We start from the raw sequence: 13738 nt of genomic DNA, 5'->3' as shown, positions 1-13738 counted from the left end.
AATATAAACGAAAATTTAGGTTGCGTTTGCTTTACACAATTACAGGAAGCATGGTATCTTAAGCGTTAAATTTAAAAATAAGAGTTAACTTCATGGCTTAGGCAGATTTAAAAGATACCAGAAAGTTTTACCTGTTGAGAGTAGCCTCGAAACATTGGATTAACAGTTTTAATTCCTTGAAATAAACCAGTAGGAACAACAGAACCAGGTCTAAAGGAAAAAAGTTTCAAATATATAAATATACATGAAAAAGCAAGCATTTAAGTAGAATTTTCTATCTTTACTTGGATCATAATTTTGCCTTCAACTGAACTAAACATGTCTAACAGCAATAATATTCATCTTAACCAAACATAATATTGGTATTGAATAATTAACAATACATTTTTTTAAATCTGTCATCGAACAGAAATAGAGACTGTATCAGGACTTTTATGCCACATTTCTTGTCAGAGAATCAGATGACAAGTCAGACATACTCTTGACACTATGCAAAATTACAGGTTCTTTACCTTTGTACTTGTATTTTGAAGTATTTTCTTAGAGATAACAGACATTCCATATAAGGAAAGGAAACATTGATACAGAATGAAGGACACAAAGGATAAAGAGTTAAACATTTTAGATGTACTTCTGGCAGATATCAACTTATTTTTGAAAGCCTAATGCTACTTTGTATAGTGTTTATAATCTATTTCTTGTCAGATCTTCCCTACTACAATTTACATCAATTATTTGTCTATCTTTGGTAGATATGGAAAAGAACAGGTTATAAGGAGCGTTTAAATCCTGCAAAAGTTAGTCTTTCCTTCCTTAATTTATAAGAGTAATTCTCTGATACACACAAAATAAAAATTAGAAACCTGGGACAGATGAATGCATCCTTCATGACTCTTGAGTTTATTTATAATCATTTCATCACCAAAATGATGCAATACCTGTTTTTGTGCCAGAGTTCCGTCATCAGCTTGAGGTAACTTTTACAAATCGCTGGTTTCTTATCCGTTCGGGCCAAGCCTCCACAGTCAAGAAAAAAGTGTGTCAAAGGTGGGCTGATTAAGAAGAAAAAGAAGAAAGGGGTTTTTTTAAGGTTGTTTCAGGTTGTCAAAATACAAGAGGAAATCTGCATTTCATATAAGGTTATTAAAAAAATAAGAGTAATACTATCATGTAATTCAACAATTCCATTTCCTACATCCTTAAACACTCCAATGAAACATTTCCTAGTAGGACAACTTCAGCAGTATAGCAACACTGCTCTTCAAACGTTTTCTCACATTAGTTAAAGCACCAGAATGGTCTAATAGGATTCAAGTTCAAGGCAGTTCCTACTAGCCATCACAGAGGTACACACATAGCACTACAGCAACGTCACCATAAGCTTAGTCCATAAAGAGCATCTTAAATCTTTTCTCTCAAATTCAATAGTGCCATATGATGTTTGTATGTAAATACTTATCTGTCTACTTCATGCAGTGTTGCCAACTCACATACTCTCTCACCTCTCTCCCTTCAACCCTCCTTTTGAAGTCAATCCCTCATACAGATTGGATCTATTTTTAACCAAGGAGATATCTCAGCATACTTGCAAAATTTGGCATTTCTCAACAGAATCATTTCCCCATGACTAGATGCCTCGTCCACTTCTTTACCTTCTAGAGAGATTTGCCTCAGTTCTCTCCCTCGACAAAGGATCTCCGTGAGCCCTGTATCCTGCCTTGGGCTGCAGCCAAAAGCAGATGCATACAGTAAGCATATATGAAATATGCTCAAGTACCGTCCCTGCCTAACCATTTTGAGTTCACGAAACTGAACTTTGTGGAAAGTGTTCAGGTCAGGTTGGATGACCGCTTTGGGCAACCTGGTGTAGTGGACGATTTCCTGCCCATGGCAGAGGGGTTGGAACTAGATGATCTTTGAGGTCCCTTCCAACCCTAACCATTCTATGATTCTATGATTCTAAACTTCAGAGTTGATAGTGTTTTTCTCTCTTCAGCTTTTGTAGATTTCTCCTTCGTGAACTTGTCTGGTATTCCCATGGGATGAGACAATTTTGTATTCTAGTCACTCCTAGGATGATTTGGCATAGAACATCTCAGATGCATTGTTTTTAAGGACCTGAATTGGACCTTTTGATCTTGTTTTTTTAATTAGGGTTTATTCTTATGCAGCTCCTTTGATTTCTTCTGTAGCAGAAAAAAAAACAACTCACCAATTTAACAGCTTTTATCAGATTTCTTCTAATTTCTAGAACTGCATGTATTTTTATTTAGGACAGTGAGGAATTAGAATGAAACAGGGAAAAAGCTGAGTAGCCCATGTAGTATAATACCCTTTTTTCCCCTGTTGGTGACACTACTGTTGTAGTATATAAGACTGAGATTCAACAAACACACATCTTCCATGGTAGTGCAGTCCTTCAAAATCCTTAAGTCCCTCTTGAGAAAATGTATGTATAAGCAAATATCAAATTACATCTACAATCATTTTCCTTACCAGTTGGAAAGAGCTTGTAAAGCTGCATTCATGTAACAAGTGTTTCCAATATTTTTTAATCCTGTTAGACCTGAAAACCAGAATGAATATTCAGCAAGTCTGTTAATCCAATACAAGACACATTAAGGAAAATACTTCCTAGGAAATACGTACTAATTAGAATACTCGTGCAACACTTCTGATGCCAATTATAATGCAGAGTTGTAACTAAAGAACATAGGACTCCTAAAGGAATAGTAATCTAACTAGAAGAAGTAATTAAGTGTTTTGATTTTGGCTGACTAAAACACTTCAGACAAGCAGACTGTATTTCAACTTACTAACTTTTGATGTTTTATGACAGCTGCAGATTGTAATTTAAAATACGTTTATCAACATTTAAGTTTTACTTGAACTTAATGATTTACCTGTTCACTTAAACTGTTGCTATGCTGCATTTGTAACCATTAATCATATTTCCAAAAGCCTCTCAAGGAAGATTTCATTCTTCTGTCTCAAGTTCATGCTAGTAGTCATATTACACTAAACATTCAAAACCTACTGATCATGTGATTATCCTAGATTCAGAATTATAATTGCCTAGGATCAGTTTTTTTCTATGCTGATTATATACCCTTATTTTTATACACTGCTCAGTTTAGAATTCCCCACACAATTTATTTTCAGACCCGGATTGTTTACTTTTTCTACTGATATCCACATAGAGTTTTTCGACATACATAAAAGTTACAATTAGCATATATTCTTCCAGAGACTATGGAGTCATGAAAAATGCTTTCCAAATATTGAGGAGAGGCTATTTAACTGAGTCATAATTATCATATCTCAATTTAAAAAAATTAATCAGAAACACTTGCTATTCATAGGTACTAAAGTGTTAAAATAATGAAGTAATTAATTTCAAAATAGAATTGCTTTTGTGTGAGGAAAACAGTAACATTTATAAGCAAAGAATCAATAAGACTGCAAAACTGAAAACATTCAGCAATCAACACTGTTGGCTCTATGCAATCCTTGAAGTACAGGAACTACTCCTATCACTAGTCTGTGGTAGAAAAATCAATCTTACTAAGAAAATCCTTTTACACCTAAAAATGGTTTGGTTACTTTAGTTGAATTTTCTAATACACAGAACTTAAAACTGAAGTTTTAAATGGTTCTTCTGTCTGAATGAAAATGTAGTCCCACTCGCACAGCTGAACCTGCATTCTGCCTTCCAACTTCTGCTACAAAACGGATGCTCGCTCTTACTGAAACTGCAAGTAACAGTCATAGGATTTTTAATTTATTTATTTTTTTTTACTAGCAGAAGATATATCAGGAAGATATCCTCACTGCAGTTTTCCAGTCTGCAGTGCTGCAAGTAAAGTTTTTGAATAGACTTCTTTTCTTGCAAAGATATAGTCCTAATGTTTCCTTCATCAAAGCCTTTCAAAATAAATTTTAAGAACAAAGCTAAAATATAGCTAAAGAGTTTTTTTCCTTTAAATTTGAGAAATGTAGTAACGGAGTCATATCAATATTACTGGGAAACATTAATGCAATTCTACTTGTATATTACCTCTATACAAGTTAGCTTCTCAAAATATTAATAGGACAAGAAGATACACAAATACATACATTGGTAGGAGAAACTAACTGGCAATAAAACACATGGTTTAATGATTTAAGGGCAGATGGCAAATTAGTAGAGTGGTGACACATCCAGAAAGACTGTGCCAGACAACAGAAGGGGCAAAGTAGGGTTTTTGGCCAATGCCAGCAGACTTAGGAGAGGGAAAGTTGTTAGTACTGGAGTAAATGAGAAATGAGATCCATAAATTAGAATAACTCTTATCATCACTGATGGAAAACAAACCACCTTGACATATGCACTGGCATCTCAAAAACAATAGTTTAGCAATCTGCTGGTCAGATTTTTGAGGAAATGGTAGAAATACTTTCTTCACTAACAAATACACATATCCTTTTTAAAATTATCAATAACAATTTGATATTTGTAAGAAATAGTAATTACTATGTTCTCCTATGAAATGATATATTAAAGGCTTCACTGTTTGGGGTTTCATCCACTTCCATTTCCATCTTTACAATAGTTTAGAATTAGGGTGGGTTAACCTTTTATAACAGAAAGTTTGTCAATGCATGAAATCCGTTACTGAAAAGGACAAAACAAAGAACCAAAACCCCATACTGGGATACTACAGTCTCAGAAAAGGGTTATCCAAAAGGCAAGAAAGCATTCAAATCAGGAACCTTCTCGGACAGGAGAAAAACATTCGAACGAATTTTATAAAAAAAAAAAAAAAACAACTTTTACCAGAGTAGCTACAACACCAGATACACTAAACATTACTCTTATTTTTGTTGCCACTTGCGCGGGTGGGCTACATTTATCACCACAGACTCTGCTCTAAAGGTAAGTAAAGATTGTGCAATAAAGGTGAAACTAAAACCAAAAACCTTAGTTGGAGTAGAACAGGAAACAGATCTACTTAGAAAGGAACTAGTATATAGCTGGAGAATAGACTTGGAGATATACACATCTGATAAAAGGCAATAAAGTGCTGTATTTTGTTTGCTTTTATTACCTCTAATCTTTAACTCATCTTCTTCCACTTCTATATCTAAGTCATCGAATACAGCTGCTAGTGTAATCTTCAGTGTAGGATTACTAGGTATTTTAAAATCCTTATGAGAAGAAAAAGAAAAAAGTATATTGTATTTATCAATTTTCCTCTTTATTGAGCTTATGTATTATTTCACCAGCAAATCTAGGAAACTGAAAACTACACAAATGTATTTTGAAATCTCACTGCACATAAAGTGAGAAGAATAGGATTCCACGGCCACCCTGACAAAGTTTTCTAAGAAAACCCCCACATTTTCTGTTTTCAGATTAGCAATGACAATATTGCATGATTTCATGCCAACAGTTGAAGAATCACAACAAAGCAAGTTATAGTATTTCCTTCCTTTGGATAACAAACAGTAAGCCAGCACTGAAAAGCTAAAACAGTAGTCATCACATAAAAGTTAGTGTATATGTTTTTGATATGCCACCAGATGGCTCACTACATTTAATGAATACAAATTAAACTGTTGGAAGCAAAAATGTACAAATAGAGAAACAAAGTATTAGGCAGGCAGACGTTTATTGCATGACAAACTCTTTTTGTGAGCACATAAACAAAAGTTCTATACAAAATGTGACAGAATTTCTAAGTTCTACCAATTTTTCTGTCTATTATACACATTTTCTTGAAAGATTTATATAACAGTTCAAACAGAAGAGAAGTTCACACATCTGAACACAGCAGAAATTTAAAAAAATAAAAATAAAAATCCAATGACTCTATTCCAATTGAGCTGCTGCCATTTTATGAGAAAATGATCAGATTGCATTTATATTAAATAGCAAACTTTGAACTGAAAAAATATGAAAATATTTTTCCTCTCTACATATTCAAAAACTGCCCATCTGTCTGTTCAATCTGTACATCATGGTATCTCTTCCATAGCTCTATGCCTCAAATAAAACAATTTTAGAAATACCATAATTGTACTTGTGTCAGTTTTAACTGAGTTATATAAAAATGACAGGTAAGTACATTAAATATGCAATAAAGAAAAACCATATTTTTTCAGATACGTGCATTATGTCAACTATTCTTAAGAAGTTGCAGCATAACCTTCTCCAAGAGAAATGTTTATCTAGAAAAGATATTATCAGTGAACAGTACAGACACTAGCGAAGACTAATGAATGTAACCAGGAGAAAATAACAAAACAGCAAACCAAACCTAAAGAAAGCTTGTTGAAATTGCAGAAAAACAAGTCAAGCAAATAGCATACTCCAAAATTCTCTGTATAACATCTGCTTTGCTCATTTTTCCTTCTAACTCGACTCCAATACTAGATAATGCTTTATTCATTATCTTACTCTTCACCTACTATGTTAATTGTTAATAAATGTGCAGTTAGGAACAGCTAAGCAAGTTTTGAAAGTCTTGACTTTGATGCCATCATCACATAAAGCACCACAATCTTAAGCCTGTGTTTTTCTCAACTAACATCAACTCCCAGATACTGGCCATATTTTTCTCCTTGGCAATCCTAACTGCCATAGAACACTACTAGCACTCTCCCGATTCCTAGCTCGATACATATTTTTCTACATGAATCTAACACAACACATTTGTCATTCTACACCAAAAATTACACACATATATAGAACGCACACAGTTCTATACATGTAAGAACGTAACAGTAAGTTACTACTGTTTTCTTAGTAAATGCTTGCATACTAGTTAAATTCTTAGCTATTCAGGAGTGTTTGCGTGCATACCGCTTCACTGGAAAAAACTTCCCACACACATATTCATACACAAAAATTAAGACCTTCTCAGTCATTTATCAAAACTGAAAACTAGACATGCTTAAACCTCAGAAAATAAGTTATAGGAATCCTTTTAAGTATCTTATATTACTAGCTGAATGAGGTCAACAATTAGCATATACTTCTCTAAAATTACTGTGCTTGCATGAATGAATTAGTATGTGCTTACAGATACTGCCTGAGATACAAAGGCATTCTGCCGCTCCTTTTAAGTTAGCCAGCAATTACTGCGATGAGTTTTGCAAGTAACATTTTCAAGAGCTGACAGAATGGGGAAGCACAGGTGAACTATTCCAATTTTGTAACCTTAAATTTAACCCAGTGCTTTTTCTGTACCTTGCATTTATTGTAGATTACAAACAATTAGACAATAAAATTAAAAAAGCATTCTTAGGAAGCATGCAGTACACAGAGACAGAACATAGAAGCTGAGCACTGTGGTTTTAAATAAATTTTCTAAAAATAGAAATTAATATATAAATTCAGGCACAAGAAAGGAGGAAAAGTCAGTCTCTCACTTGAGTGAAGACACAATGTTTACTGCAAAGCTATAGCTGCATTTGTTTTATTAGGTTAATAAAAATACCTGCACACTATTTTCTTGCGCTTGGTAAGACAGTCTTGCATTTGGTAGTGGAGAATGAGATCCTAATTTTCTATCCAGGAATACTTCCTTACTACAGGCATAACACCAAACACGGAGTGTAGTAAGGTTCACAGTTAGACAGTGTTTTGTATCCTAAAATAAAACAAAAACCAAAACTGTGATTCAGAAATTTAATTAAATACTGCTACATGCAAGCTAGAACAGAAATATTAAAATTCTAGATCTTTCAGAAATGAAACAAATATGTATGTTAGAATATCAAAAAATAGCAATTCAATTACTGAAATTTTAGCACAAACTATCCAACACTCATTTTTAGTACAAGTCACGCAAATTAGCAACAAGGTACAATCAGAATCTAAGTCATTCTCACATCCCACATGCCTCAGTGTAATTACAAAAATAAGAACAAAGCCCATTGTCAGAAGTGTTAAAATTCACAATAAAACATTTTTTCAGGAATGTCTGATATCAGTTATAATGGCAGCCGCCTCCTCTACAATAAAGGCAGTGTTTATTTCTACTGATTTGCTGTAGGAAATTCAAGCTTTTTATCAATCAATCAGGACAGTAAGGTAAGATTTTTAGTTGAGTCACAGTAAGAGATGCTTGTATCAAAACAAACTGTTTTAATCTTCATCTTTCTTTTTTCAATCTCTTTGCTTACTGAAGATTGTGTACATGGTTGCTATCATCCTCCAGGTACCTCCACCAATCCTTCTTGTATTTCTTCCTTATACGTCAGCACAAGCCAGGTTTACAGACAATGAGGGATTTGCTAAAAATTAGGAAAGTACTACAACTGCTGCAGGATGTCCGAGTTCCTTCTCCCCCCATTTAATAAGGCTTTGTACATGAACAAAGTTTTTAATATAAAACGTGGGCTACAATTTCGTTAAGTAGCCCTCCTCCTAGTAAAAAAATATCAGAAACATCAGATTACGTAAAATATCTCTGACAATTTTTAATCATGCTTGATTCTGTGGCTTCAAGCTACACAAATAATTACAAGTCTCCAAAGCAACAGCTTATTAATTTTCTTGAAGTGGACACAATGAACATGACTTTTTGCAGTAGAGGGAACCTTGCTGGTGGAAAACAGAGCAAGCAGAAATAAACTAACTCACATCAACCTTGTTTTTCTCATTTTAGCGAGTTTAAGGATGTCACTGACAGCAAGCAAACTACCCATTCCCTTTCTCTTACCTGGCAAGTACATAACATTGCTAAAACAGCATGTAAATCAAGAAGAGACTACTGCAGAAAGCCAAGATGTATGAAATTGTAGGCAAGAAATTGAGGGACCATCTGCTCCCCAATTGCACTACAAGCAGATCGTTTATATATCTATTTTAAAGGCTTCGGAACTGTCATTCAGCTTAAATAGTTGGAAAAAAATTTATTTAAATACATTTATATTAATGCACTATTGTTTTATATAAATATGCACACCTCTCAAGGCCCTGATTCAAAAAAATAAATAATTAAGAGTGGTGGTAAAATGGAGCCATAAAACGTACTTCTTGTAAAACCCTGGTATATACTATTTGTTCATCTTAATATTCACCAGGATTTGGGTTTTTTTAGTATTTTTAAGGACCAAAAACTGCTCAGTGGGGGACCTCAGACGTATTTTCTGACAGACGAACTGTAAATTGTTGGCAAGAATTTCATTTAATCGAAAGTCAACAATTCTGAAATGACATGTTAATAAAACTGCCATCCCTCTGTCCTCAGCGTTTGTTAAGAGAATGATATATCTCATTGGCTTTATTTTGGCAAGTGTGCCCAGAACAGACAGTGAGTTTAAGACCCAAACAGATGCACTCAAGCTGTCCAGCCTTGCCAGAACTTGGCATGCTGGGGAACACAGTGCACACACTCCACTGCTCCTACCAAGCTGGATCCAAAATCAGGACATAGCAGGAAAGGATATGCTCAGCTCAGTCTACAGGTTCTTCATCTGTAGCCACTGGAACAGGGAGCATAATGCAGAAACGAAGCACCTCTTTCTGGTAATTTATACTTCCTATCTTACACCTGTTCAGCTCTCATGTTCAGTAATCCAACTTCCCTCCCCTTATCCATCAGTCAGCTACAATCCTATAAAGTTAGACGGAAGTAGTGAAGTATTACATATAAGCTGAAGTACTCAAGAACGCTTTTGTCAACGCATCTTGAATATCATCAATAATTGTTGTTCTTTTTTTACGTTTCACCATCTTCTTTTCAGGAGCACAATAATAAAAGAATTACATAAATAATTATGTAGCTGCACAAAGACTGTCACCTCCTAAATTAGTACGACATGCTTCTACAGATGAAAAACAATCATAGCTAATCAAAATTCTCAATAGTTATGCTAACACAGGTTACTGACTTCACTAAAGGAGTAAAAAAAGTTGTCTAATTCTACTTCGGTGCTTCAAGTGACTGTATTACTAGCAAATACATGTACCTGAGAATGGGTGGTACTGTGATCAACATGAGATTCCCCACATCCAACATATGTACATTTGTTCTGTTGAGCAAAATAAGAATATAGAAGTAAAAAGTGGTGTCGAGCAGGTTTACAGAATAGGAATATATTGGTAGTTTCTTTAAAATTCACTCAAATTTCAAACTTGCAGAGTCCTACACAAACCAAGAGACATGCACAATAAGTGTTAAAATAAATATCACCTAAAGCAAGTCAGAATGCTGAAAGATTTAACTCAACTCCCCTCCCTCGTGGGCAGTGTCAGACATTTAATGCATTTGGAATAGAAATGTTTGGCCATTTTGATATATTTATTCAGATTAAGGTCAACATGTATTTTTTACAATTCATGATCTGGCAGAGGTTGTTACAGAAAATACTAAGTTAGCCTAGTGTCTAAGTATCGAATTGCAACAGCCTCAAAACACGATACATTTCTACAAAAATACCTGCATGCCCCTATCTGCAATGCTTATACCAGAGTATTACTTCACAATTAATTAGGTTTTTCACCTTTAAGTAAGGGTTTCCAGTATTACATGGGTAAGTACTTACTACATTCTAGTTATAACATGCAAAATAATTGTTGATTTTAATTGTTCAAGTTGCAAAACATATTTGGCTGAGTTGAGTGTGGAATCTTGCAGCTGCCAATCTTCAAGCAATTTTCATTAAATCCTCATTTGCATGTGTCAAGACAATCACATAAGAGTTTACAGCATGTTATCTGTATAAGCCTCTAAGCACATTAATTCACACAATCAAATAGCAGCTGAACACAGTAAATTTTCTGTATTAAATAATCACAGATATCAGTTAAGTTACAGATAGTTAACATGCTGGGATCTCACCATGTTTTTCTACTGAAAAAGGTGAAGGCAAGATGCCAATTCATCCAAGAGGAGATATATCACAGCATGACACTAAGTGTCCTACTGCAACCAGAAAATTCTCCTACGAAAATGTTGGTATGAAATTAAGTTTTTTCAGTAACAGTTTAAGAGATCTAAGTGAGAAATAAAAAACATATTTTAAGCTTCACAGCACTTCCCCGCCTGCGAGGCTGATGTATCCCTGAACACCTCTTCCTACTCCCAAGAGGGTTTTTATATGTAATTAAACTTCAGGCCATCTAACAAAAAGACATTAAACAGTTTCTTTCCCCCTTCGTTTCTCTCTCTTATTGACAGAAGGAGCAAAATAATCCAATGTCTTAACTGTTACCATAATCCACTTAAAAGGAAACTAATAAAGTACATTTTAAAAAATACTCATACATACACCTAAAGGTTGGCATCTCAGCCTAAATATCTTCCCGACAGGACTTAGAAAAACGTTGCCAAGAAATGAAGTCAAGCCTATAGAGCAAAATTTCAATCTCTGGAAACAGCTGTATCTCTCAAGGACTCATGAGACATTTTTTAAAAACTAAATTAGCTATATACTTTCCTGTTGGTATAACAGATGAATCAGAAGCAACATTTTCAGAGCTTTTTGTTTTAAACACACTGAAAATTATGGGTTTTGTGGATGGCAAGAAGAGTAAGGCAAAAATATATTTAAGAAAATAAACTATATACAGACTGTATAAAATTCATACAAAGTTTAAAGAATATTTATGCATACTTCAACGAGCTTCAAAATGAGTTTTTTCTTTGGTTTGCTTAAAAATCAAAAAGTCAGAGTATGCGTTTTTGTGCTGTTAAGTCAGCATTTACTGCTAGATGTTTATACTACAAATGCTAAGAGAATCTTATATAAAGTAACTTCTTTCAGGAATAATATATTATTTTTCAGATCTACAGACCTGAGGATAAGATTAAAAGAAAAATTCTTAAGAGCTACAAAATATCATAAGTCAAGAAGAAACCTTAATATGCTACTTTCTCATTTTGAACACAGTATTCTTAAATTATAATAGGTACCTGATAAAAGGTAAATAATTTAAAAAATAGAAAACTGCACAAGAGGTTTTGCTTTTAAATAATAACTTAAAGAAACTAATTTAAAGACCGTCATTATAGTTGTTTCTTCAAAAAAATTACTTCCAACTTTATCTACAGATTACTAGAAAAAGACCCTAAAATGGAACAACAGTACAACTTACCTCTAAGCACGCCCAAAGGTTGGGTCCTCTGACTTTACAGTCCTGACAAGAGCCCTATTTAAGTTAAACACACAAGCGAAGCACCATTTCATTTACTTTCACCAATAAACCACTACTTTGAGACAAATGAGAAAAAAACACTGCAAAGCTCAGTATCAACTGAATAATTTTAAGACAGAGAAAATTATATGTTGATAACCAACTCAATTTTTGTTTTAATTCACATAATCTTAAAATCAGCATATTCTTCTAGAACCTTGGATCTCTCTCCCAGTTTTCATCTTAAGCCAAAAATTGTTCTTCTATATAAAACAAACATATATCATATCACATTATTATAAAAATCCTCAAAATTAGTCTTTCCTATCAATTTAACATAAAAAGAAATCAAAGTGATGGAACGTGTAATAACTGCACATTCCTATTTGCAGAGAGTCAACACTACCTGCAAAGGTTTATGAAAAAAATGCAACACTAAAGAAATGCTAGATCCCTGAGCAGCAAATTAACTGTTCAACTTTTCAGATAACGAAATTTAGCACTGCAGACAGAAAAGGTTTGGTGTTTCATCACCTCCCAGCTACTCTAACAAGTTACAAGATCTTTCTTTGTTCGATTTACTAATATTAGCTGAAAACCAAGAGTTCAGGTAGGGGAAATTCCTCCAACTGTGGTTCCTCCATCAAAAAGTGAACTGTTATCCAGGAAAAAAAACTAAGGTTAAATTTCTTTGTTATAGTTTCTACTTGAAGTCAAGTCAGTTACGCTATATTACATTAACGTTCCAAATAACTAACTGCTACAATGGCACCGTCTGAAAATAAAGTTCAGCTTGGTGTTTTATGCCAGTTCTTTTAACTAGTTTCCATTAAAACACTGCTTGCTTTGGAAAACACTGCTGGGAAAGGTACTCGAAGTGTTAAGTACTGAAAAATAGGTTTTCAGGTTTATCGAATCTGTAATTCATCCCGTACTTTGTTTAAACCTTACTATCCCAGTACAGAAGATTTTACCCATGCTTAACACTTATAACTATGCATCGTATAACTAGTAATACATGACAAGATACGTTGCTAAAATAAGTGACCAGAATTAAGTGTGATAGGAATAAAGTAAGCTGCTACAACTCACATGAGATTTCTGTATCAATTCCTCTTTTGTTATCTCACCAACTGATTCCAAGTGTGGGCAATTGCTGCCAGGCGATGACATTTCGGAAGCTGTATTTTCTGAGTTCCTGTAGCTGGGATTTTAAGACCAGGGAATTATTTAACAGAAGTAAGAACGAGTAAAACCCAATTCCTTAGAGTAGGCAGCAATATTAGATATTTAATATGCAACATATGCATAACTTCTAAAGGAATGTCCCTTTTTAAAGTAAGTTAGCATAAACAACTTTATTAACAGTAAGGGAATCCAACAGTCTAAATTAAACACAGCTGACCTGTAAAACGAAATCCTTTTACTTCCAGGGCATGAACTAACAGAATCCTGAGTGAAGCAGAGCTGGTTTGGATTAATTAATTAATTTAACTTCCTGGGTTCTACCATGGCACCCCAATGACATTAAAAAATACAGTTTTCAAGTCCACCCAGAACTTTGACTGTATATTCTGGAAAGGGATCTTACACAACACAGCTGAAGTGTGC

At 34.1% G+C, this 13738-nt stretch overlaps 1 protein-coding gene across 1 annotated transcript in view; it reads right to left on the bottom strand.

The window, feature by feature from the left end:
- The window catches only part of USP33 (ubiquitin specific peptidase 33), a 42873-nt gene that overhangs the window by 23937 nt on the left and 5198 nt on the right, over nucleotides 1-13738 (bottom strand). Inside the window, 8 exon segments of the mRNA XM_086617199.1 lie at nucleotides 132-210; nucleotides 939-1052; nucleotides 2497-2566; nucleotides 5088-5187; nucleotides 7482-7634; nucleotides 9961-10023; nucleotides 12089-12142; nucleotides 13220-13331. Coding sequence (XP_086473325.1) covers nucleotides 132-210; nucleotides 939-1052; nucleotides 2497-2566; nucleotides 5088-5187; nucleotides 7482-7634; nucleotides 9961-10023; nucleotides 12089-12142; nucleotides 13220-13300 — 714 coding nt within the window. The 5' untranslated portion in view covers nucleotides 13301-13331.

This window comes from Tauraco erythrolophus, chromosome 10, assembly GCF_009769465.1.
Source record: "Tauraco erythrolophus isolate bTauEry1 chromosome 10, bTauEry1.pri, whole genome shotgun sequence".
Classification (NCBI taxonomy): domain Eukaryota; kingdom Metazoa; phylum Chordata; class Aves; order Musophagiformes; family Musophagidae; genus Tauraco; species Tauraco erythrolophus.
Note: the sequence above shows the minus strand (reverse complement) of the source record. Positions and strands in the feature narration are given on the sequence as shown.